General features: G+C 47.3%; 7 protein-coding genes across 7 annotated transcripts; 2 read left to right on the top strand and 5 right to left on the bottom strand.

Moving 5' to 3' along the window:
• Nucleotides 1–921: 921 nt before the first annotated feature.
• Nucleotides 922–4,066, bottom strand: B0J16DRAFT_287926 (uncharacterized protein; the record flags this gene model as incomplete). The annotated part of the gene is made up of 3 exons (XM_046124147.1): nucleotides 3,871–4,066; nucleotides 1,250–3,729; nucleotides 922–1,194 (listed from the first exon to the last, which is right to left on the bottom strand). Coding segments are annotated over exons 1-3 (2,850 nt in total), but the record flags the coding sequence as incomplete, so codon positions are not given.
• Nucleotides 4,067–5,526: 1,460 nt separating this feature from the next.
• B0J16DRAFT_343122 (uncharacterized protein) lies at nucleotides 5,527–6,292 on the top strand. The gene has a single exon (XM_046127974.1). The coding sequence runs from the start codon at nucleotides 5,577–5,579 to the stop codon at nucleotides 6,282–6,284; it is 708 nt and encodes a 235-aa protein (XP_045983658.1). The 5' UTR covers nucleotides 5,527–5,576; the 3' UTR covers nucleotides 6,285–6,292.
• A 127-nt stretch (nucleotides 6,293–6,419) lies between these two features.
• B0J16DRAFT_356119 (amino acid/polyamine transporter I) lies at nucleotides 6,420–8,200 on the bottom strand (the record flags this gene model as incomplete). Its single annotated transcript, XM_046129453.1, has 4 exons — nucleotides 6,420–7,244; nucleotides 7,292–7,742; nucleotides 7,792–8,006; nucleotides 8,060–8,200. 4 exons carry the CDS (start codon nucleotides 8,198–8,200, stop codon nucleotides 6,420–6,422), a joined length of 1,632 nt encoding a protein of 543 aa, XP_045983657.1.
• Nucleotides 8,201–9,112: 912 nt separating this feature from the next.
• Nucleotides 9,113–10,725, bottom strand: B0J16DRAFT_415313 (uncharacterized protein). The gene is made up of 4 exons (XM_046133515.1): nucleotides 10,425–10,725; nucleotides 10,264–10,368; nucleotides 9,849–10,216; nucleotides 9,113–9,793 (listed from the first exon to the last, which is right to left on the bottom strand). The coding sequence occupies exons 1-4, from the start codon at nucleotides 10,593–10,595 to the stop codon at nucleotides 9,316–9,318; spliced, it is 1,122 nt and encodes a 373-aa protein (XP_045983656.1). The 5' UTR covers nucleotides 10,596–10,725; the 3' UTR covers nucleotides 9,113–9,315.
• Nucleotides 10,726–12,727: 2,002 nt separating this feature from the next.
• B0J16DRAFT_343116 (Six-hairpin glycosidase-like protein) lies at nucleotides 12,728–14,756 on the bottom strand. The gene is made up of 8 exons (XM_046127973.1): nucleotides 14,505–14,756; nucleotides 14,306–14,451; nucleotides 14,119–14,255; nucleotides 14,019–14,065; nucleotides 13,933–13,961; nucleotides 13,842–13,875; nucleotides 13,704–13,791; nucleotides 12,728–13,659 (listed from the first exon to the last, which is right to left on the bottom strand). Exons 1-8 carry the CDS (start codon nucleotides 14,715–14,717, stop codon nucleotides 12,809–12,811), a joined length of 1,545 nt encoding a protein of 514 aa, XP_045983655.1. The 5' UTR covers nucleotides 14,718–14,756; the 3' UTR covers nucleotides 12,728–12,808.
• Nucleotides 14,757–15,272: 516 nt separating this feature from the next.
• On the top strand, nucleotides 15,273–16,765 carry B0J16DRAFT_415311 (Alpha/Beta hydrolase protein). Its single transcript, XM_046133514.1, has 2 exons — nucleotides 15,273–16,257; nucleotides 16,309–16,765. The coding sequence occupies exons 1-2, from the start codon at nucleotides 15,368–15,370 to the stop codon at nucleotides 16,472–16,474; spliced, it is 1,056 nt and encodes a 351-aa protein (XP_045983654.1). The 5' UTR covers nucleotides 15,273–15,367; the 3' UTR covers nucleotides 16,475–16,765.
• A 903-nt stretch (nucleotides 16,766–17,668) lies between these two features.
• Nucleotides 17,669–20,956, bottom strand: B0J16DRAFT_305642 (pyridoxal phosphate-dependent transferase; the record flags this gene model as incomplete). Its single annotated transcript, XM_046124750.1, has 7 exons — nucleotides 17,669–18,254; nucleotides 18,307–19,169; nucleotides 19,217–19,321; nucleotides 19,374–19,921; nucleotides 19,971–20,324; nucleotides 20,374–20,743; nucleotides 20,789–20,956. The coding sequence occupies 7 exons, from the start codon at nucleotides 20,954–20,956 to the stop codon at nucleotides 17,669–17,671; spliced, it is 2,994 nt and encodes a 997-aa protein (XP_045983653.1).
• Between the last annotated feature and the right edge of the window lie 286 nt (nucleotides 20,957–21,242).

Below are 21,242 nucleotides of genomic sequence, written 5' to 3'. Positions count from 1 at the left end.
TTCGAGTAGTGGCGTAGAGGCGTATGCCCCATCTATCTCAACCAGACAAACACTTGTCCTCCAATCCAAGATCCTCACCGAGCCACTTTCTCCAACGGCCAAAAGGCGTTCACACCGAGAAAAGGAACAACGGCCGGATATCCCATACAATTTTTCGTAAGATCGTCCGGATGCTATGTGCCAAATACCAATGGCCCCACTTGTCAACTCTCTTGCTGCCAGAAATGAATGTGACAAAGCGTCTATAGAAGCGCATCCTTCGATCATGGATGGCTTATGTCGTGGGCCTTGTAGCTTCCACACAAGTACATAGTTGCGTCCTTGATTCAAGGTAGCTAAGACTCTGGCATTTGAAGCGAATGTTGTTCCAGACAGGCGACTGTCTGACCTTTCAAGAGTGTGCTGAAACTTGAAAGCGTCACCAACTTTCCTCAAGAGGACACACGAGTTCCGCGTTTTCGGGCTCCTATAGGTTGGACCTGTTGTTACCGCCAGCCATTCGGAGTCGTTTGAGAAGGACAGATCAAAACGTCTGTCCTCCTCATATGGACCCCGTACTGTTTTGAGCTTCTTTAGGACTAGGTCCTTCAACGTGGACGGACCAAACAATGAATCCCACACACAAGCCCCAGTATACGCGTCAAAAGCCGAAATTTGAATAACCTTGCCGTCGTCTTCGTGTTTGAAAAGAATAAACTTCGAATTAGAAGAAAAGTCATCGAAAGAGTCACCGTTCCTGCTGATTACGAACAACTGCGAAAGGGTATCAAGGGTTGTGTCATAGATCTGCGTCATATCATGGTATATGACGGCAAGTTTGGTACCATCAAGGGACAGTTTAACACGAATGATCCTTTGAACTATAGATGTTGATCCATGTTCACCCTTGGCGCGGATAACCTCCTTTTCCCAGTCCCATTCTTGAGTATCTGGAACGAAGGTGACGGACTTTACCTCTTGGCAACCGGGCTTTGCAGATACTCGTAGGAACGAATCCCAGTCCGGGTACATATCAGGGGCAGAGTTAATCCATCTTGGTATTTGCGTTCTGAAATTTTGCTTAACCGGGCTATTTTCGGGGGCGAATAGTAGCGCATGAGAGTAGAGTTCCAAAGGGTGTGAATCCAAGATCGTGATGATAAAGTTAAGAAATCTCAAAGCGTCCCTGAGGAATTCCATCAAAGGTGAATTTTTCTACGAACAACAGGCATGAGCGAATTTTCGATGACGTCTTGGCAATTGAACTTACTTGACAAACAATACACAATGTCTTTAAAAGACCCGGAATTTCCCAAGACCTGTTCATTAATGCAAGAGCTTCGATCCAGTGAAGAAGATGTGTCTTTAAGAACTCCATGATCATTTGAGTGTCAGAAGACTCCGTCATTGCCGATTCCTGATGCTTTACCCAGTAGAGACAGGCGTACTGAAGCTCCGGGGGCAGAACGCTATCGATGAGATGTCTCTTGATCTCCACACGTGCCGTTCCAGGGTGGCGCAAATCACAGATATCTTTCTTCAGATGGGTCCTCATCACGCTTACACAATCCGCTGATAGCCTGCGAGAGGCCTCCTTGTAGTCAATCGTAAACATGTTGCCTGGATAGTTCCCTTCATCTATTAGGTAGTCTCTGAATGAGGGATGGAATAGACGAATGGGTATTTCCGAAGACTCCGGAACATCAAGAACAGAGTGGAGCTTATCGAGTCGATCATGTACTCTATCTTGGTCAATGCCAAGGAGCCTAGACAGAACCGTTACAGGCAAAGGGCTCTCAAGGATGATGATAGATCCAACGATCAATTTGAATTCTCGGATGGCATCTGTTCTACCTCTTGGAGAAAGGCCAACGAGCAGTTGATCCAAGATCGGCGCGTACGTGGCTTGCATCTGGTCGCCCAGCGTCCAATTGGTAGATCCGATTATTTGGTTCAACCGGGCTTTGGGGCCGCTGTCCCTATCTGAGATGAAGCGACATATGGTAGCGGCGCAGAGGAATAGAGGGCTGGCCCGCTCTATCAAGATGCGTATATTATCATCTCCTGGCCAATCCGTAGACAGCCTGCGGCTTTCAGCCACAGAATTGTTCCACTCGAGTACAATTCTCCGCATTTCGTATCTTACAAAGACAAATACATCGTGCTCGATCACAAGTCGCGGGGTTTGGTGAAGAATGGGATCCTGAAAGGCTCCTGTAATACTATTGAACCCAAGTCGAATTGGGAGTTCTGGGCGGCTTGTGATCAAGACACGCAATTTGATATCATGAAGCTTTCCCATCTGGGAGAAAAGACAGATAAGAGTCACAATGTCTTGTTCAGAGTCGCATTCGCTCAGGCCGTCAACAATGATGGCGATATTGGAGTTGTCGGCCGATTGATGTTTCGCTGAATTTTTGAGAGGTTCCATTATGAGCTTCTCGAACTGCACCTTCAACCCTCTATTACTAATATCGGGATCTTTCTCAATAGCAGGCTGCAGAAACGTGCCAAAAAACCTTTTACTCAAGGCGAGCTGGCGAGCGATGGTCGTGCAGAACTTTGCAGCACTTCTCTGGTCAGCATATCTTCTTTTGAAGAAGAAGCTGGCACCAAGCATTCCTTTTTTGGAAAGGTTTCGGGCAAAAGTCCTTGATATAGTTGACTTTCCAGTTCCGGCCATGCCGTTAAGCCAAAAGACAGTCTTGGAATCGTCATTCTCTACCCATTGTGATATTTGGGTGAGTACGTCAACTCGGGTGTTCTCTAGGCATGTGGGGTTGTGTTCCTCGCTGTAAGAGTCGAATGCTGCGTCCTGCACAAAGGGGAGTTTATCAATTATCTCTGCCCGGCTATTGATAAGGCGTCTCTCCTCTTCGATCTTTGTCACCCAAACCTGGCTCAACAATTCTTTCGCATAAGCTGCTGCTGTCATAGCGGCGTACTCTTGCCACCTATCATTCTTATGGGTGTCTGCATAGTCACAAATTCCTCGTATAACGATACAAGGAAAGGTATTGATCAGACCGGCTGCTTCCATCTCGAAGCATATAATACCCCGTTCAGATGATAATTTGTCTCTGATCTTTGCGTCTTTCATAAGTGAATTTGCGGAGGCGATAATGCCGTAATGAATTTCTGGGTCGTCATTTTCCTCAGTTCGCTCAGTTCGCTCAGTTCGCTTCACAAGCTTGGCTTGAGCTTCAGTGCCTTCTCCACAGGCCTCGGCGCAGGCTCGGCTGTCTTTGGGAGGATGGACAATGGTGGAAAGATAGAGACGATCATGGGACTTGTGTGGGTGACAATACTTTTTTGTTAGTTCTGGATAGCGTTGTAGACCCTGACTAGTGGTCTCTTGTATGCGATGGCCTTTCATGTCATGCTCTGACTTGAGTGCGCTTATAGCAGTACGCAAGGCTGTAGGCGCTTGATTCAGGAAGCCGGTTGTCTGGAATTCCCTGTCCTGTACTGTACGTCCGAAATCATATTGGAATATCCCTCCTGTTCCCTTCCCAGCAGAGCTTACGACAACGTCGCCTAGTCGTATGTCATTCTGGGAAGTTGGAGCGCCACCTCCAATGCCCACTAGAAGACCAATTCGGATATTGTTAAAGGCATTTAGCATATTTGCAGCAACCATTGCGGCGGATGACAGCCCATATTCCCCGTCTAAAAGCACAGCAATAACCACATTGTGATTTCCGATCTTGCCTAAGGCATACTGGTTGGTGTCTCGGTTCGGGACGGAGCCTTGTAGGATATTGTTAGTTATATATTCCTTTCTAGCTTTAGATATTTAGCTATGAATAGCCATTTTAGGTCAGATATAGGCCACAGCCAAGCATGGATCATACTAGAGTACTATCTTTGAAAATGTTTAGGGTTACTTACAAGGTGGATGATTCTCATCTAGCATGGTTTTGGCTGCTGTGAACTCCTTGGACAATGCGCATACCCAGCCAACTGTGTAATTACTGGGGTCGGACATCTTTCTACTGATAATCACGATTAAAACGACAAGTTACGGCCTCGGTCTGGTCGGTAGTAAAGGCACTCGATACGTGGCCATGTAGATTCTGTAGGTGCTAAATTGGGGGAGACCTGAACCCCTGATGCACGTCACGGGCAACAAAACGATAAAAACAAATGAGAAAAGTACTAAGCGGCGGCTTTACTCAACCTTTAGGGTATGAGAATGGATAGCCTCGTAAAATACATAAAGGTCGCGTACAGCCGAGCTTTCTGATCCTGAGGCGTAGGAAAGACGCTAGGAAGTAAGACAAGCAAGGGAAAGAGGGAATTGAGGAGATTTAACGTCTGTGGGATTTTCTTTCCAGCTGACCTGAACTGCAGCAGGGTACAGTGAGCGAAAGTGCTATCAGTGGTCGGCATTCATCTTACGCCCACATTTCTTATGCATGTTGGTTACCGCATGGTCCTTGGCAGACTTTTCTTAGCTACGCCCGACTCCAAAATTAGAGCCAATTAAATGGAGGCAGCGGCACCAATTATAAGTTCTATCCTAGCAAGAGAACATACAATGTATTCAAAATCCTTTGTCGGGTCGTAACTCGGTATCTTGTTGAGGTGGTCCAGGTGGATGTCAATTCTATACCTCTGCTGCTATCATCCCAGAACCCTAGCCTTCATAGTGTGGGTCTAGTCTAACGACCTGATGAAAACAGAACAATACAGTGAATCAGTGCTATTTGTTACTAAAGCCGAGTTTCGTAATTTCCAGGGACCGATTTACTACATCCTAACTGAAGTTTGGGGAAGGTATTATCACCAGATGTGTCACTAGCAGACCCCAAATAGCGGGTGCGGTCTCGATAGTTGAAGATGTAACAGAGATAGTGACTTTGAGTTCAACTCAACGGTCCAGGCAATTACGATAAGGACAGTCAATTTGCTGGTCTCCACGGTTGTCTCGTGATCCGTGCATGGTGATGACGACCCAGCGGTCAGGATAAGCTTTTCTCGACAAATATAGACTTTCCTTGAAGCATTATAACTCTTCTGCTTACACAGAACCTTTCTTTTTGACTTGCCGAGTACAAGGTTTTAGCTGATTATAAAATATCTTTATTTACTCCCTTCCAATCTTCCTCTCTTCTTTTCACTAACATCAACCACCGGACATCAACCCACCAGATCTACCAGCATCCAACCATCATACACAATGCCGATCACCACAATAAGCCACGTCTTCTTCAAAGGCATCGAAAAAGCGGCTACATACATCTTCTTAGCTATCGCTGTAGCTGACCTCAACGCCCACATAAGAGCAGCTGTAATCATTCCTGTTGTCATCATGGAAGTCAGACTCTTCGTGGACGGAATCACCTCGTTCTTTGAAGGACTGGAAGTAGGTCCGGCATTGTTCTGACTTTCGTGGTATCATGATGAGTTCAGTCATTGGACGAAAAAGCCAGAGATGATAAGATAAGGCATATAGCCTAAGATAATCCCAAAACGACCAGCCACATGGCTCATCCTCCGTCTGACAGCTTATGTCATGGTTAAATCTTCCGAAGTGAGGGGTTCCCAAACTCTATCAGACTTCATTTTACACAACAAAACACAAAGTCGCCAGAATGAGCAACAAGAAAGTCCCAAACATTATCACCCGTCCTTTGCCAAATGGTGTAACATACAACCTCTCAACACCAGGCCGAGTACATATCACCCTCCCCACAAACTCAACCTGGACAAGCGGCCTACACTGGCACGAAACACACACAGAGTATCTCTGCCTCACGAAAGGATCGATCTGGGTTCAGCTAAACGATAAGCGAGATATCTTCACTGTTAAAGAGGGTGAGAGGGCTGAGGTGGAGGTGTCGCCGTATACATGGCATGAATGGGGACGAGCGAGCTTGGAGGGTGACGATGTCGAAGTTGTGGAGAGGACGAATCCAGAGGATGGTGATAAAGCAATTTTCTTTTGGAATTTGAACGGCGTTATTTTGGATGCACCGAAGATGTTGACTAATACCTGGCTTAAGAGGTTGCCGTCTCGACTCCAAGGGATGTTCTTGGACTTGTGGGTTCAGCTAAATCTGTTTGTCATTTTTCGATATTTGGATAATGTGCCGGTGTTTCTGAATGCACAAAAGCTCTTATCCGTGTCGGATGCGGACTTGAAGGCACGGCTGAAGACCGTCGATATAGCTGTGTCCCATCTTGTTCTTTCGGTGGCATCTTGGGTTGGATGGATGATTAGTTTAAAGCCAGTTCAGACTCGGTATACGCCGGATGTCGAGTACGCGGAGTGGCACATGAGACAGAGAAAATACAAATAAGCCGGGATGGTGGCTTTGGTATAATCTTATTAAGCTAGCATTTTATATAATTCATCTTGAGAGATGCCGGGACTCTCCATCAATCTATTCCCTCATAACATCGCCAAGAAGTTCAAACTTTTACCAGCACCAACACTAGTTCTCAATGATAGGACCATTGTACTCCTTCCTCGCCCAGACAAAATAGTAAATAACACTGAAAATGACAAGTCCACCCGTCACAACAACGCTGTAGTTCATCATATCGACAGTAGGCTCTACCATTGGAGGCCAAAAGCTGAAGAATCCGACAACGACGAGGTAGCACATGGCAAAAATATTGTTGGCGATACCAAGAGCACCCTTGAGGTGGAAAGGTCCCCAGACAAGTTCGGCACCGGTGGTGTTGGCCAAAGCGGGAAGGTCGGTAGTACCAGTAGCAGGCAGAGTGAAGCCTTTGGTAGTTCGGCGGTACAGAAGCAAGCCAGCAGCGATGAGGTAAGAGGAGTAAAGACAGGAAATGGACAATGAAGTAACGTTCTGGAACGCAACAGGTGATCCAATGTTGATAAGCGACAACAAGACCGAAATAGCAGCTGTGCAAAGAACAGAGTACACAGGAACTGTAGTCCTCTCGCTGACCTTGGACAGAGTTCTCCAACCAGGAAGACCACGGTCACGAGCAAAAGACCAGAAGACACGTGACGTCGAGGCCAACATACCGACGGTCGCGCAACTAGCGAGAATGACGATAATGGCACACATGACGGTAGCGCCAGCGCGCGAGTTGGTGGCTTGTTCGAAGATGTACATGTGAGGGAATCCGAGCATGCCGGGTCCTGAGGCGAATGCCTCGTCGACGTTGCCCATGCAGAAGACCATGGCGATGACCATGGCAAAGCCGCAGGTGCCGTTGATGCAGAGACTGAGCAGGATGGAAGTGGGAACGACGACTGATGGGTTGACAGTTTCCTCGGACATCTAGAAATTGTCAGTTGTGACCTTAAATCAGACTAGAGGCGACTTACGTGGAAAGCAGCATCAGTGCCAACAAAAGCAAAAGCATTACCCATCATACCAACCATAAACGAAACACCATTCGAAGACCAACCACCATTATTAACAAAAGTACCAAAAACATCCGCAGCACTGGCATGAGGTCCAAGAGTGACAAGCGGGATGAGAATGGCGAAGAAACCGAGGATGTGAAGGATCAAAATGAGACCCTCAAACTTGGGAAGCACCGAACTGACGAGTGTGTTGATGAACACAGCAAACAGGAAAATAGCCCAAAAGAGAAGGGTTCCCATCCAAAGCTCAGGCTGGAAAGACTCATTGTTCATCGTCGCCATTCCAAGGATCATGTTGCCCGTGAGTAAAGCGCTGGATGAAACAGAACCTTGCCAGCCGCCGACGGTGAGCATGCCTGTTAGATGGCTGAGGAACTTGGAGCACGAGCGTGGCGCCATCATAGCGACCCTAGAAATGTCAGGGTGGTGTAGATGATAATGGGGCAGGTGATATTTACCAGTGATATTGACCTCCAGAAGTAGGTGCCATAGAAACCAATTCACACATGGTCGCAAAAACACTAAAGTTACCGATCCACACAACGATGAAACTGTAGATGATACCGGCTGTGCCGCCATTGTTGAGACCTTGGGCGAAGAGGACGAGAATAGCTTCCCAGGTAATGAGGATGGTGCAAGAGAAGCCAAGAATAGAAAGGAATCCAAAGTTGCGCTACAACCGTCAGTCAATCATCGTAACCAGTAAGTATTCTTGGGGAAGCGCACACGAAGAACCTGCTTCTTTCCCATCCGCTCCAATTGATCCTTATCATGATAATTAGTCGTCGAGCTTCTCCCAGAATCCGGTTCCGCGACAGCCGAGACCTTGAGGTCCTTGTCAGCCTTGACACTGGCGTTGTTGCCCATTTCGAAGCTGGGACTTGAAGTGCGATCGCCCATGATGTGTAACACTCGGGATTAAAACGGGGAAAAAGGAAGGAGAGAAGGATTTACTGAGGAGGAAAAGAAAAAGAAGGGAGGAAGGAACAATGTTAAAAGGTACACGGAGTAGGCTAAAGGAATGGAACAGTGAGACCCCTGGATGGGATGGAAAGCTTGGGGTGTGGGAGATGTTTGTACGCCACCAACCGAGGCTGATACAGTACAGATGCCCTTACGGTAATAACTCACTCTTATTCACTTCTGCTGCAACATCGCTTCTCTTCGGTTAGAGTCCATACATTTGCTGATCCGGCAGAATCCCCCGACACCCCCGTCAGTTCCGGTGCAAGGGACCCCTGCAGGATATGTACAGGGCATCACGTCCCAACGAACGATGAGAAATTCTCAAACGAAGCATGATTGATTGCCCATCTTCTTTCTTTTTTCCTTACCTTGAAACATCACGCAAAAGGAATAAGCGTCTTGGAGTAAAACATCCCGTAAACTCAATCTCGTAGATCACTGTATCATTTTTTAAGTTCTATTCACAAGCCCAGTCCGGCATTAGACACGCAAATAAGCGGCACAGACGCCACCCACCTAAAAAAGGTCCCCTACCAACAGCCAAGGGTACGATACAGGACATGGGGTGTGTAGGGAACACTCGGGAACAGACAACTCTCGAGCCACCAGATCTTCAGCAGCAGACATTTCGGCGTACTTGCCTCTTTCCAGCTATTCGGTATCTCTCGGACCTGAAGAGGATGTTCTGTTACGTATGTTTTACCTCAACCCAGCTTAATCTTCTGGACCTTCTCAATTCGTCTTAATGTCACCGAGCAATCAGTCTGGACCCCTGCATGCATGCCATGGATGTTGCAATTGTTTCTTTTCTCATGTTGGTCAGAGAAAATTCATGCATGTCCCATTCTTTTCTTTTCTTTTTTCATCTTACCAGCATGTAATGTTTTGAAGCTCTTAATGGTCTAGTTTATAGAAGCAAACATTCTTTTTACAACTCCGTATTGGTACATGAATAAGCCACGCTGTTTCATCCAATGCCAATTATGACTGTCTAATTCTGGAAATGATATGTGACCTCATGTTTGTCTAGCCCCTCCTTCATGCGTACTCTCTACGTCTACCTGCCACGTCTGATGGATCAGAATCTTCTGACTTGAGTGGCTGGACCGACTTTGCCCATCCCAGCTTCTGTCATTTTGTTTGCCCTGTGCATTAAAATCCTCCATCTCGTGTATCTCGCTGTGCTGTGTTCTCGTCCGCGCTCGAGACCGGGACTGATCTGTCCTGGCACTTTTTCCTCCCGCGTAATCGGGTCGGTGACTCGGGTATCCACCGCTGCTTGACTTGCCCTGTCGTCGCAGATCATCAACGCGAATCTGTCCAGACTCCAAGCTGTCGAGGAATGGCTTAAAGTTGGGAAGGCACACGGTCAGGATCGCGAGGCATTGTACTAGTTGGATCGAAACGACGGCGGGCCAGATCGCGAATGTGTGATCGTCGGAAGCAAAGGCCTTGTTGGAGTAGTGGATCTGTGCAGCGATGGCGGGCGTTACACTTTATTTTTCTGGTCAATACACCGTCGATCAATTGAACTCCATGTAATACGTACAAAATTCGGCTTCCGAAAACACTCATCACCAAAATCTTTTTCGACCACGATGTCTGGATCTTGAGCACATTTTCTGCCATGATGACCACAATGACAAGATCTGTGATGATGTTCGCTGTCGAGTAATATGTCCAGAATGCGATGAGATTGATACATTTGTCGTTATCGCCGTACATCCATGGCTCGGGTGGTTGACATTGGAAGAAGTTGACGAGGAGGGCTGTGAGACCCCAGATTCCGACGATGGCTTCACAGGCGATTATGATCCATTTTTGATTCTTTTGCGCCATGATGCGAAGACTCATCGTACCCGACAATTTGCAGCAGAGCAACGAAGCGATGAGCATGGTATTTGTCGCATATTGACTCTGTCCACTGTTAATTGCTTGACTTCACAGACCCGATGTTTATTTACCTTGAAGAAGACCATCTGGTCATCATCGCTGAGCGTCTCAAAATGCTGTCCAAGTCCGTGCTCGCACGCATTGAAGACAGTGGCTGTTTGACAAGCCGCAAGAAGCTGTGCCCAATATTGATGAGTCTCTCATGCGCAATTCGGGAGGGGGAATGTCTTACAGTTGCGACAATTGTGAGAACATCATCGGATCTCACCGTCTTGATCATGTAAAGCTTGGTGCCGGTTCTAACAAAGCACGCAAGAATGGCAATGACGAGAAACATAAGAGACAAAACTTGGATGAGGGGCGACTTGTTGCTGTCCGTGATGACTCTTTGAGAGGAACTCATCTTGAGCAGCGTGTCGCCGCGGCGATTGTAAAGACAGGAATAGGTACAAACAAATGGGTAAAACGAGTGAAATTTTGGAGGGAGAGGGGAAACAGATCACGGATCTCACAGTGGACGGTGACGATATAAGAAATGTGTGGCGGCCAAGTTCAGGTGCAGCTATAGCTGAGGCCCAGTGCCTGAGAGTCAAATAAGGTACAGGTACAGAGCACGGCATTACATTTACAAGCTAACTCGGAAGGTCGGAAGCTGACATGCTACATCATGGTGTGAGGCAGAGTGTCTCGGTCTAGGCCAACGTATCACCGACGTCAAAGCGAAAAGGATTCCAGACTGGATCCGAAACGGCCACGGTTATTCAGACCCAAAAGCAGTAAGACAGGAATTTGAAACGGGGAATCCAAGGAATTTACTTGTTCGAATAATTAAGTGACTGCTAGATAATTAAATGAGTGCTTGTGAGAGGCTGGCAGTGTTGCTTTTAAGTGAGACCATGATTTAATGAAAAGGAAGCAAATGCTAACTGGGTTGTTTTGTGAAGTGACCTGTAATCCAGGGACAGGGCAAGGGTCCTCGTCAAAGCACCAATAAGGTTTGGTGGTGATGTTGTGCGACTTCATGCACTTTAGAGGCGAAGTGAAACCATCTGTGAGCAATCAGAAAGGATTTTGTCCAGTAATTTTCGTTGATTGCTGTTTGTCTTATTCATAGAGTTTAGCTCTCAAACAACTGTCGCTGATCATAATCATTCTGTAGTCGGCATTATTTATCCACTAATTCTTAGGCCAGCGCTCAGGGCAATCAGAGGCCAGAGTCGCCCGTCTTCAGTGACACGGCCCGGCTCAATTGCCTCCCGCTTCCGAGACGCTAAAAAGACAAGCTCACACCACCTTCAATTCAGCCACCCTGTCTGGCTAAAACCCCTGCTGCAGATATTCACATGCAGGCATTCTCTTCCCTCATCCCCTGAGATACCCATAAATATCTTCTTCAACAGAGTTTTACGTTATTCCTTATGGGTCTTTGAACCGAGGGAGATCGATCCAACGTAACCTACCTTCCTTGTTGGTTACTTCGCCTAGGAAAATCATCCGTTTGCCGTAAGAAATTTCCGCTACCATGATCCTACTGGATAATTCTCATGCAGGTGTGGCGTTTTTATTTCCCTGTCTTCAGGTCAATCAATCCTTCAAACAAATACGAGGATGGAGAGTTGGTTGGTTGGTTCGCTTGCCTTGGCTTGCGGATGTGGCTTTATTGTGCACCAGAAAGAGTAACGGGTTTCCGACCTCTTGGAACGAGGCTTTTCTCAATAGAACCCGACGCATGCGGTTGGGCTTGCGATCGATGAACCGATTCAAGTCGTCAAGATTGGGTTCTTACAGTGACTCGTTTGGCAGGTGGTTTATCCATTACAGCAGGTGGTAATTGACTGTAGCAGATCAGTGGCGGCCAAGCAACTTAAATCAGTCAATTAACCATAACGCATGACACTATACACAAGTCCAGAACAAATCCCCGTTCTTCGATGCACCGATGCAGGAACCTGGAACATACTAATGAACCCCTGTCCAGAACATTGTGATATGTGAGCTACTCCCTGCCATATTCTCAGCTCGGTGGCGGATTCTCCCGGGTAAGGTCCAGATGAACTGCTGATCGGTTTAACGATCGTGGGATGGTGTGCATACGAGACATGCATGGTGTATTGAGATTACATTTTGATCGTCCACGTTTATCGCTATTGTCGTTTCGATAGTTTGCAGTGGTTAATTGATGGATTGACGTAGCTGATGCAGAAAAACGCCATACACAGGCGTCAGGGTGCGGAACAACTGGCTATGAATGGCATAAGAGATGAAATGATCCTGTTATCTTACGTAACCTTAGACTAGCTCCTAGGTTGCTTTACTGTAGTAGCCTAAGCTTTAGAGGGAGATTCTCCTCTTACCTGCCTAAGAGACCAAAAACAATTTAGAAGCACAGTTGTGTTGGACAGTTGGGCGAACTACCCTGTAGATAGCGCAATGTGAAGCTCTCCACAAATATCCGACGCGTCTTTGGCGCGCTTATCCAAAGTCTGGATGCGAAATCTCACGCGCCACATTAACTGATATAATGTTTATTCTGTCTGCGAAGGAGAAATATGATGATGTTTATTGTTACAGAGAGTGAACACGCTATATCTCATGAGCCAACTGAAGCTGTGTTGTTTACTCCCCAACAACATACGGCTCATCATTCTCAAAAATCAACCCAGGCTTCCTCTCCGCCAAGTCAAGCATCATCTCAGCGAAGTAACTATTCGCCCAAGCAAACCAAGGTCTCGTAAGAACAGTCGAGTTGTAGATATTGACACTCTCATGAATCAATCCCAGTCCCGACGTATTCTCCAGAATGATGTTCAACCGCTCAGCAATCTCATCATCATCGTCAGTGCCGTAGATAGCTGATACATGTGCCATGGGCCATGGGTTGGTCGCGTTCGCGTGAGGACCGCCGATGCCCCGGAATGTCTCGCCGACGGCGTAGTAAGGGTTTGCGCGGGAGAAGAGGAGTGATTTGGTCTTTTGGTAGACTGGGTCTGAGCGGTTGAGAAAGCCGAGGTAGGGGAGGGATACCAGACTGGGCACGTTGGCGTCGTCCATTATGTACTGTCCTCCGTAACCATTGGTCTCGTATGCGAAAATGCCGTTGGAAGTGAGGGTGTGATTCCAGACTGCTTGACGAATAGTCTTTGCATGACCGCGCAACGTCGACGAAAGATTCTTCTGAGTGTCCTCCATATCAAGAAGATCGGCCACGTTATCCAACTCGACGGACATCATAGCGTTGTCAGAAGTGATGTAGTTGAAGACGGAAAGATCATCGGATGGACGATGACTGCAAGCGACGAGACCGTTGGCGAGTTTTGGTTCACCATTGCCGCTGTTGGGAACGGGTGGGGAGAGTGAGCCTGCTTCGCCGGTCCAGTTGTAGTAGCTCACGTAAGACCAGTCTTCAGCCCAGGTACTTTGGGATTGTTCGTCAATCACGCGGAGGATTTGGGTCATAGCGGATTTGACTGTTGGCGGTTAGTAGAGTTCTGGCGGAGGGTGAATGGCTTACAGTTGTCGTTGATGAAGGAAGCGTCTTTGGTGTTGTTATAGTAGGATCGCGCGATTTTGAGGAAGCCTGCGAGGGAGTCGAGTTCATACTATGGCGCTGTTAGCTAGAAAATCGGGTGCGGGCCACCGGTTTACTGACTTTGCATTCAAAGACTGTCTGGTTATCTACAGGTCTGAAGATCAAAATTAGCTCCAAGGTCCCAATTGGTCTACTGCCAGATTCATCTTACGGATTGACGACTACGAGCTCGGCATAGTCCTAGAGACTCAATCAGTATGGGAACTCTCAATTTTGGGGACAAGAACTGGAACACACATTGACAGAAGGACTCAAGCCACTCTCGGGAGGGGGCTGGAAGGCACCTATAATCTCAAATCAGCCACTTGATCTTACAGATTTGGTGGTCTTATCCTACCGCAATAAGGATACTCGGAGATATATCTCGCCTCAGTGTTGATGATAGCCTTGACAAGATCCTTCAGATTCTCATCTTGAGGGAGGAGTTTGTAAAGATGAGCGAATTGGTTGCCAGTATCACGAAGCCACTGGGCCCTGCAATAATATTAGCCGACAATTCGTTAATATGTCTAATCCATATGTACGTGATATCACCAGTAACAATGAAAGCCAAATTCTCATCAGCATCAAAGTACTTCACCGTAGTATCAAGCGTCGAAGGAAAAGCATTCTCAAAAAGACGTGCAAGATCAGGATTCTTGATGCGCTTCTTCATATCCTTGATGACTTTCTACATCACCGTTAGTCGTCGAAATCGCCACAATGTTTTGCATATCATCGTACCTCAACGGCAGGGCTCTTGAAGGTTCTGCATTCTTCACTAGGCCTCATAAACGGTAACTTCAACTCCCCAGACGAATACGGCTCATGAGGCTTTTGAGAATAGTCGGTGTAGTCGGGACATGAACTCGGAGTGCGATTCTGAGGCTGATAATCTTTCCAGCTCGCGTCGACGCCGAGCGCAAGGGCGCTGATGAGAAGTTGTCGCGCGTACATCTTAACAATGACAGCTGAAAATATTCACGGGTCGACGGGTACAAAGTTCATGGGGAAGAGATGAAGTCTTTTTATTATGAGCTTGAACCTTAAATGTTCCTGCCTAAAGCGCCGATCCTAATCATCTTGAGCCTAGATCGTGGGGAAAGTGCAACCGTTGACCTTGATTTGTATGTAACGTTGAAGAAAAATATCGGGACTTTTGCGATCATGATTAATTACAGTGACGTAGTGCTGTGGAGGTTAGACTTTGGGGTTGAGAAAGAATGGTAATTGGTGCGCGTATAGAGTTACGGTTGATGGCGTTTCACTTCAGCGATGAGGCTGCATACCAGTAGAAAAATAATCGCTACTTATTAGCCTCCTTTTGAATCCATTACAAGATAATTTGACTCTACAGATCGTATGGTCGTTGGGTTGAAGGTCAATTATTGCAGTTGTGCTTTATGGCTGTACCTGTCAAAGTGGATCCTTCGGGGTTCGAATTATACCGACCTCGGTAGTGTTGAGGGGTTCTCAGCCGCGGCGCTACATCTCATGACCGACAACCTCGCACTTCTCCCCGGTAATTTAACCATCACGATAGCTTCATAATCTCAACACCGCTCTCAACTCTTTCACCAAACTCTTCACATACACCAACAACGAACATGGACTTCACTCAATACGGCAACGCCACGCCAGAATGGCTCGCAGTAACAGACTCCCGTCCCCCCATGGACCCCTCCCTCTCCCTCAAAGAAATGCAAGACATAACAAACATGCACCGCGAAAACCTGGCTAAAAGCGAACTTAAAAGAATGGGAAACCCGGAGATCGATATGAAGGATTATACAGTCACTGCACGAGATGGATTTGCGCTTGAGGTGCGAACATATAGACCACCGAAGCAGGACAACGCTCGTCTGCCGATTTACGTCCATCTGCACGGCGGAGGCTACGTTTTCGGAAATATCCCATCGGAAGATGCTATCTGCACTGCTATTGCCCTTGGAGCGAATGTCACGGTTGTCAATCTGAATTATCGCCATGCGCCGGACTTTGCGTATCCCACTGCTTGGGAAGATGTCGAAGATACGTTTCACTGGGTCCACGAACATATTGATGAACTTCTTGGAAACGCAAACCAAGTCTTGATTGGCGGTATTTCTGCTGGTGCTCAACTCTCAGCAGCTCTTACGCTACAACAGAATCTTTCTCCAGATGGACTTGGACGACCAAAGCTGGCGGGTCAGGTACTCATGATTCCCGCTCTAGTCCATCCAGAGTGCTACGCGCCTATTCTCGAACAAATCAAGGATCCAGCTTTGTCGTCGTATGTCCAGAACGCAGATGCGCCTCTTCTCGGAAAAGCAGCCCTCGAAAAGTTCACTTCTCTCTTGCGAGTTCCAAACCCGGATCCTAAGGACGTGCGATTAAACATTGGACTTGCATCGGCGGAGCAGGTCAAGGGCATGCCTCCTACCACACTTGGTGTATCTGGTTTAGATCCCTTCAGAGATGAGGGTCTCCTTTATGGAAAGAAACTTGCTGAAGCAGGGTAAAAGTTCCCATAATCCCACTGATAACTGTATGCTGACTAAAACTGTAGTGTTCCTACTGATGTTCATCTTTTCAACGGTCTTCCTCATGGTTTCCGACGTTTTGGAGAGCAGCTGTCTGAGAGTAAGAGGTGGGATAACGTCATGGAGAATGGAATCAAGTGGGCGCTTTCCAACCCTGCGCCCACTGGAAAGTTTGAGTTTAAGCTTGAGTAGATATGAGAATTAGAGGTATAGATATAGACCGGAGACACATATTTTGACTCAAACAACTTAATTTCCAATGGTACAGTCGACGATTGACATGTCAAGTTGGCTAGTCCGTCAATCAATGGCAGCATTTTGTTAACAAATGTCGCATTTCATGCAATATCAGCCTTGATTTGTCTTTTTCGTGGCTGAATGGCTTATACATGTCGATTCGTTGGGCTATTGATCGACCGGCTAGGGAAATATCAGGATGGCAGCCTGACTCTGAGATCAAGACATCTTTGCAGACAAAATAACTCCTTTAGTAAGATCATCACGTCAATGTGCAGTGCTATAACTGAGAGCGGGATTAAATCTTTGTTTACTATGCTGTAGATATCCTCGGATTCAAGTCAAGTAGGCTTGAAATTCCAAGCACGTGTAGATAGATTGCAATCCACAGCGTGTTGTCTCACAGACTCTATTAGGTTAAAGGGTCACTGATTTTCGTTATGCCCCGTACATGTGTAGGCAATGTCCTTTAGTAACGTAGGACGGTATACATGGCCACAGGTTTAGACTTGGTATCTTCCGCTCAGCTGGTACAATTGCCCGTTGGCCTCCCAGATTCCCGTCAAAGACCCGGTCTTTACGCACTGTTGAATAATGATCCTATAAGTGTTAGAAAAAGCTCTCATAGAGCACAAGAAACATAATACTCTGTGGCATCCTGATGTACGATTTAGTCAAGTCTGTGATAATAAAGTGTCAATTTCTTTACAGGATGCTACTGAGTATGTATGCAGATCGATCATTGTGAAGCTTTATCTAACATATATAGGAATATCATCAACCAGTGCGTGAGAGAGAACGATATGTATAGTGGATCTTGGCAGGCAAATGGACAATTGTATCAGGTTAATGGATGGATCGATTAAGGTCAGGATGGTGGCTAGGAAGCATACGTAGTATGAGTTTCCAGGTGGATAATTCAGATTAAAGAATGGATTATCTCTCTTGCATCTTTAGTTTCAACAGGTCCCCTTAGTTAACGTTTCAAAGTCCTTGACCGCTTACTTGAGGGGCCTGCACGAGGTAGATTGCAGATGCAAGTGAACTAGTAGGTCCTTGACATAATATTCAGCCCAGAAGCTGTTGCAAGTTTAAGCCTAGTAACTGACTGAACTTACATAACTTGACACCCCAAGTAGGATGTTGATTCTAGTTACAGTTGATGTGCGATCCATCCAGCACAGCACCAATCTCGTCCAACTTCCTCTGCCAATCATCACTCTCAACCTTGATATCCTTCAATTTATCCTCATTCGGCCCCTCCGCATCAACGAAAACATTCTCACCCAGTGTCATTTCACCTTCATACAGGGCCGTACCCAAGTCTTTGAGTAGTCCCGGACCTTCGGCGGTGGACTCCCTAGGATCCTTGTAGATAGCCACCTTGAACTTCTTTCCTGGGGCGATGAGGAAATCCTCGGATAGATCGGTGTTTCGCTCGGGGAAAGGCTGCACGGACGCCTCGGGAATCTCGACAAGACCAAGAATTAGGCCTTGTGGGAGCAAAGAGGTAACAGGAGCTGGCAGAGCTGGGTTGAAGGTGACGGAGCTGGCGGAGAGGGAGATGTTAGGGGATTTGACAAGGGTATGTGTTATGTGGGCCTCGTGGTCTGAACCGTAGAGGTAAAAGGGCATGAATTTATCTGGGTAATCGATGTCGCGATGAATGGAATTCAGAGGACGGCTTTTGACGAGCGATTTGAGCTTGACCATACCCTTCTCCTTCTCGTACAGTCTGTCAACCATTAGTAAAGATCCAAAAAGGGCTGGAATTGAAAAAAACTTACCCCAAGTCCTTTTCGAACATGAACACGGACATGTTGCATCCGTCGGGGATCCCATTGATGATGTCCTCCACGAAAAGCTTCTTCTCCGACTCCACCATGATAATGGTATCACGACTCTCCTCCAATCTCTTTTTGAAGAATCCCTTGAGCGTATCATCGAGCTCAGCGGACAGGATGACTTGCTGCCGTCGGGTCACGCTGTGGAAGGAAGCTTGGAACACGAGATACACTTCAGGTGCATCAGGTGATCCCTGTACCAGGAATTGGAGGTTATTTTCGCCGGGCTTGTTCCTTTCTCTGCAAATGTCGACTTCCTTCCGAATGACCTTCTCCAAGTCGCCCATGATGGTAGAAATGAAGTCTTTCTTAGTAGGAAAAGGACTCATAACGACATTTCGAATAACGAACAGACTTTGGTCTGATTTCTGAACCCCCATTCTCTCCATGAATTTGTGCGCACAGGCACCATAGTCCTCCGGGAGGAACTGAGTCGACGTAAGGTAAATAGGAATGGTAGAAGGATCTGTGTTAGGAGACGTGATAGAGAGTCTATCCACGACCCTCTTCATCAGATAGTTCGCTTCTTCAAGGTCCGTGTTCAAAACACCATTCTCATCTTTCCAATTGATCGCGAAGCAATTGATGTTGGTGTCGGAACCAAGATCGCGGATGATTTTCATGGCTTCTTTGGATTTGAAGATCTCGGTATCTGTCTTGGTAACAATGAGATCGCGGATTTTCTCACGTTGATTTTCGACAGATTTGGAGAGGAATTTCCGATTGCCCTGATTCTCAGCAGGGAGCATGTTGAAAGGGACGATCATGAAGGAGTCGTTTATCATGGTTGCGTAGTGGGCTGAGAGCTGTAGATAATTAGTGTTAATAGCGAAATTGGGACTGAGGAACGTACTCTTGCACTGGTGAATGTCGCTTCGCCGAGGAGCTTGCCGTAGCCGCGGTGGTTGAGACCGATGGTTTGGTTTGAGAACCATGCTGACATGGCTGATGCACCGGGCTTACTAGGAGATAGTCAGTCACTGGAGATCTTTTTAGACATTGAAAAATACTTGCCTGCCCTCGACGCCATAAACGCCAATGTTCTCAGCCGAACCTTGAGAAAGGTACGGACCCGACCAAGTGACAAGGTGTCGCATCCTTCCATCACGATACACCAAACTTCCAGCAGGGTAGGGGATGTAACCCGCTTTGTGAGGATCAACAGTGATAGAATCGGCCTCTGCCATTGCCTTGATATCCTCAACCGTCTTGGGATCAAGGTACCACTCCGGCTCAGGCTTGGCGCTACTCTGCTCCTCGACGCTGTAACGTCTGTCAGGGTTGATCATAGTGGCAAAGTAACCTCCCCAAGCAGCATCGGCATGGACCAGGAACGACAGGCCATATTCCTCCTGGAACATCTTGCGCAGACGGAGGATCTCGCTCAGTCTGTCAACGGCGCCTTCTTCGGTGGAGCCAATGATGGCTACGACAGCGAAGACGGGGGTTCTTGAATTGACGCATTCGTGGAGGTGCTCTTCAAGCAGCTTGATGTCGATTTGGGCGGCATTGTTGACGTCCACTCCCACGACGTTACCTGAGCCCAGGCCTGCAATAGCTTGTAACACATTAGCTTCGAGCCATAACAGAGACATCTGGAGACTTACCAACGCCCTTGGGCCACGAGTAATGCCGAGTCTTGCTGACAAAGTACTTGATAGGGTTGGCCACATTGAACTCCTTCTCAAGCAACTCGCGCCCAATTGTCTGGATATTGTACTCGTTGAGGGCACTTTCCAGGAATTTGCTCGTGATACCAAATTGCTTATTCAGCTGATCAGGTAGATCCAGGATGACCTCAGAGGGAAGGTTGAGAAGATCCCACCCTTGAAGGTCTTTGAACTTGGTCTTGGCTGATGAATGGAAGCATGAAGATGCATAGAATCTGTCACCAATGAACTGAAGCTTTCCTTTGCGAATTGCCATGCAAAGGCTGAGAGGATAGAACTTGAGGTTTCGGGCTGGGATAACATTAGCATGCAAGTGAAGAAAGCGCGAGGGTATACGTACCAACCCAAATCGACTCCAAGTTTGCAATGGTGCCGTCACAGGTGATATGTCCCCAAGAAAGAGGGCTCTTCTGGACATCAACGTTATACCCAAACAACTTGCAGAGCTGCTGTCCGACTCGCAGCTCAACCAGAGTCGTCATTGGGCTAGCTTCGAGCGCGACATTGTTGGGGTTGTACAGCATGGTCATGAAGTACCCGAGCAGCGAGGACATGGTCAGGTCAGTGCACATGTGCGCCTCGTAGCGCGGGGACCAAAAAGGTGCCGAGTGCTCGCCTAGAAGCTGTGCGACCTTTTCGGTGGCGAGGCGAAGGTCGGAGCGCGCTTTCTGGAAGACCGGAGAGCGCCGGTATTTTTTGGAGATGAAGGCCTGGGAGTGTCAGATTGAGGTCAGGGAAGGGTGTGACGGACTTACTTGGTCTTCGGGATAGTAGCTCTGACGGGCTACGAGGAGTTCATCGAGAATGGTGTTGATGTTGGCGCGGAAGTCGGGCAGGTTAGAGCCCTTAGGTCCGATGAAGTAGGCATGAACCGCATCGAACTCGTCCTTGCGAACGTCCTTGTCTTCGTGTACATCAGTCATGATTGATGCGTGGTTCTTGTAGTGAGTAGGATAGGTTCTCGCGATGTTTTGCTGAGCTTTCCAATTGCAATGAGCCATTTATTCAGGAAGGTGCACTGAGCGCCCGGCTGGAGGTTATATATCGGCATGAGCACCTGCCCTCTGCTTCCATATCGAACATGATCTGCCGATTCTAGTGACGTAGGAGAAATCCCCTAGCATCTTGTACATACGCACAGCACATCTGGTGGAATGCTGTAAAACCAAGACTCGAAGTTCAAAGGCAAGACAAGCGACGGAAGGAACT

This window comes from Fusarium flagelliforme, assembly GCF_020744385.1.
Source record: "Fusarium flagelliforme strain FIESC 12 MPI-CAGE-AA-0113 chromosome Unknown B0J16scaffold_4, whole genome shotgun sequence".
In the NCBI taxonomy this organism is placed as follows: domain Eukaryota; kingdom Fungi; phylum Ascomycota; class Sordariomycetes; order Hypocreales; family Nectriaceae; genus Fusarium; species Fusarium flagelliforme.
The sequence above is the reverse complement of the archived record's forward strand: the minus strand, read 5'-3'. Positions and strand labels throughout refer to the sequence as shown.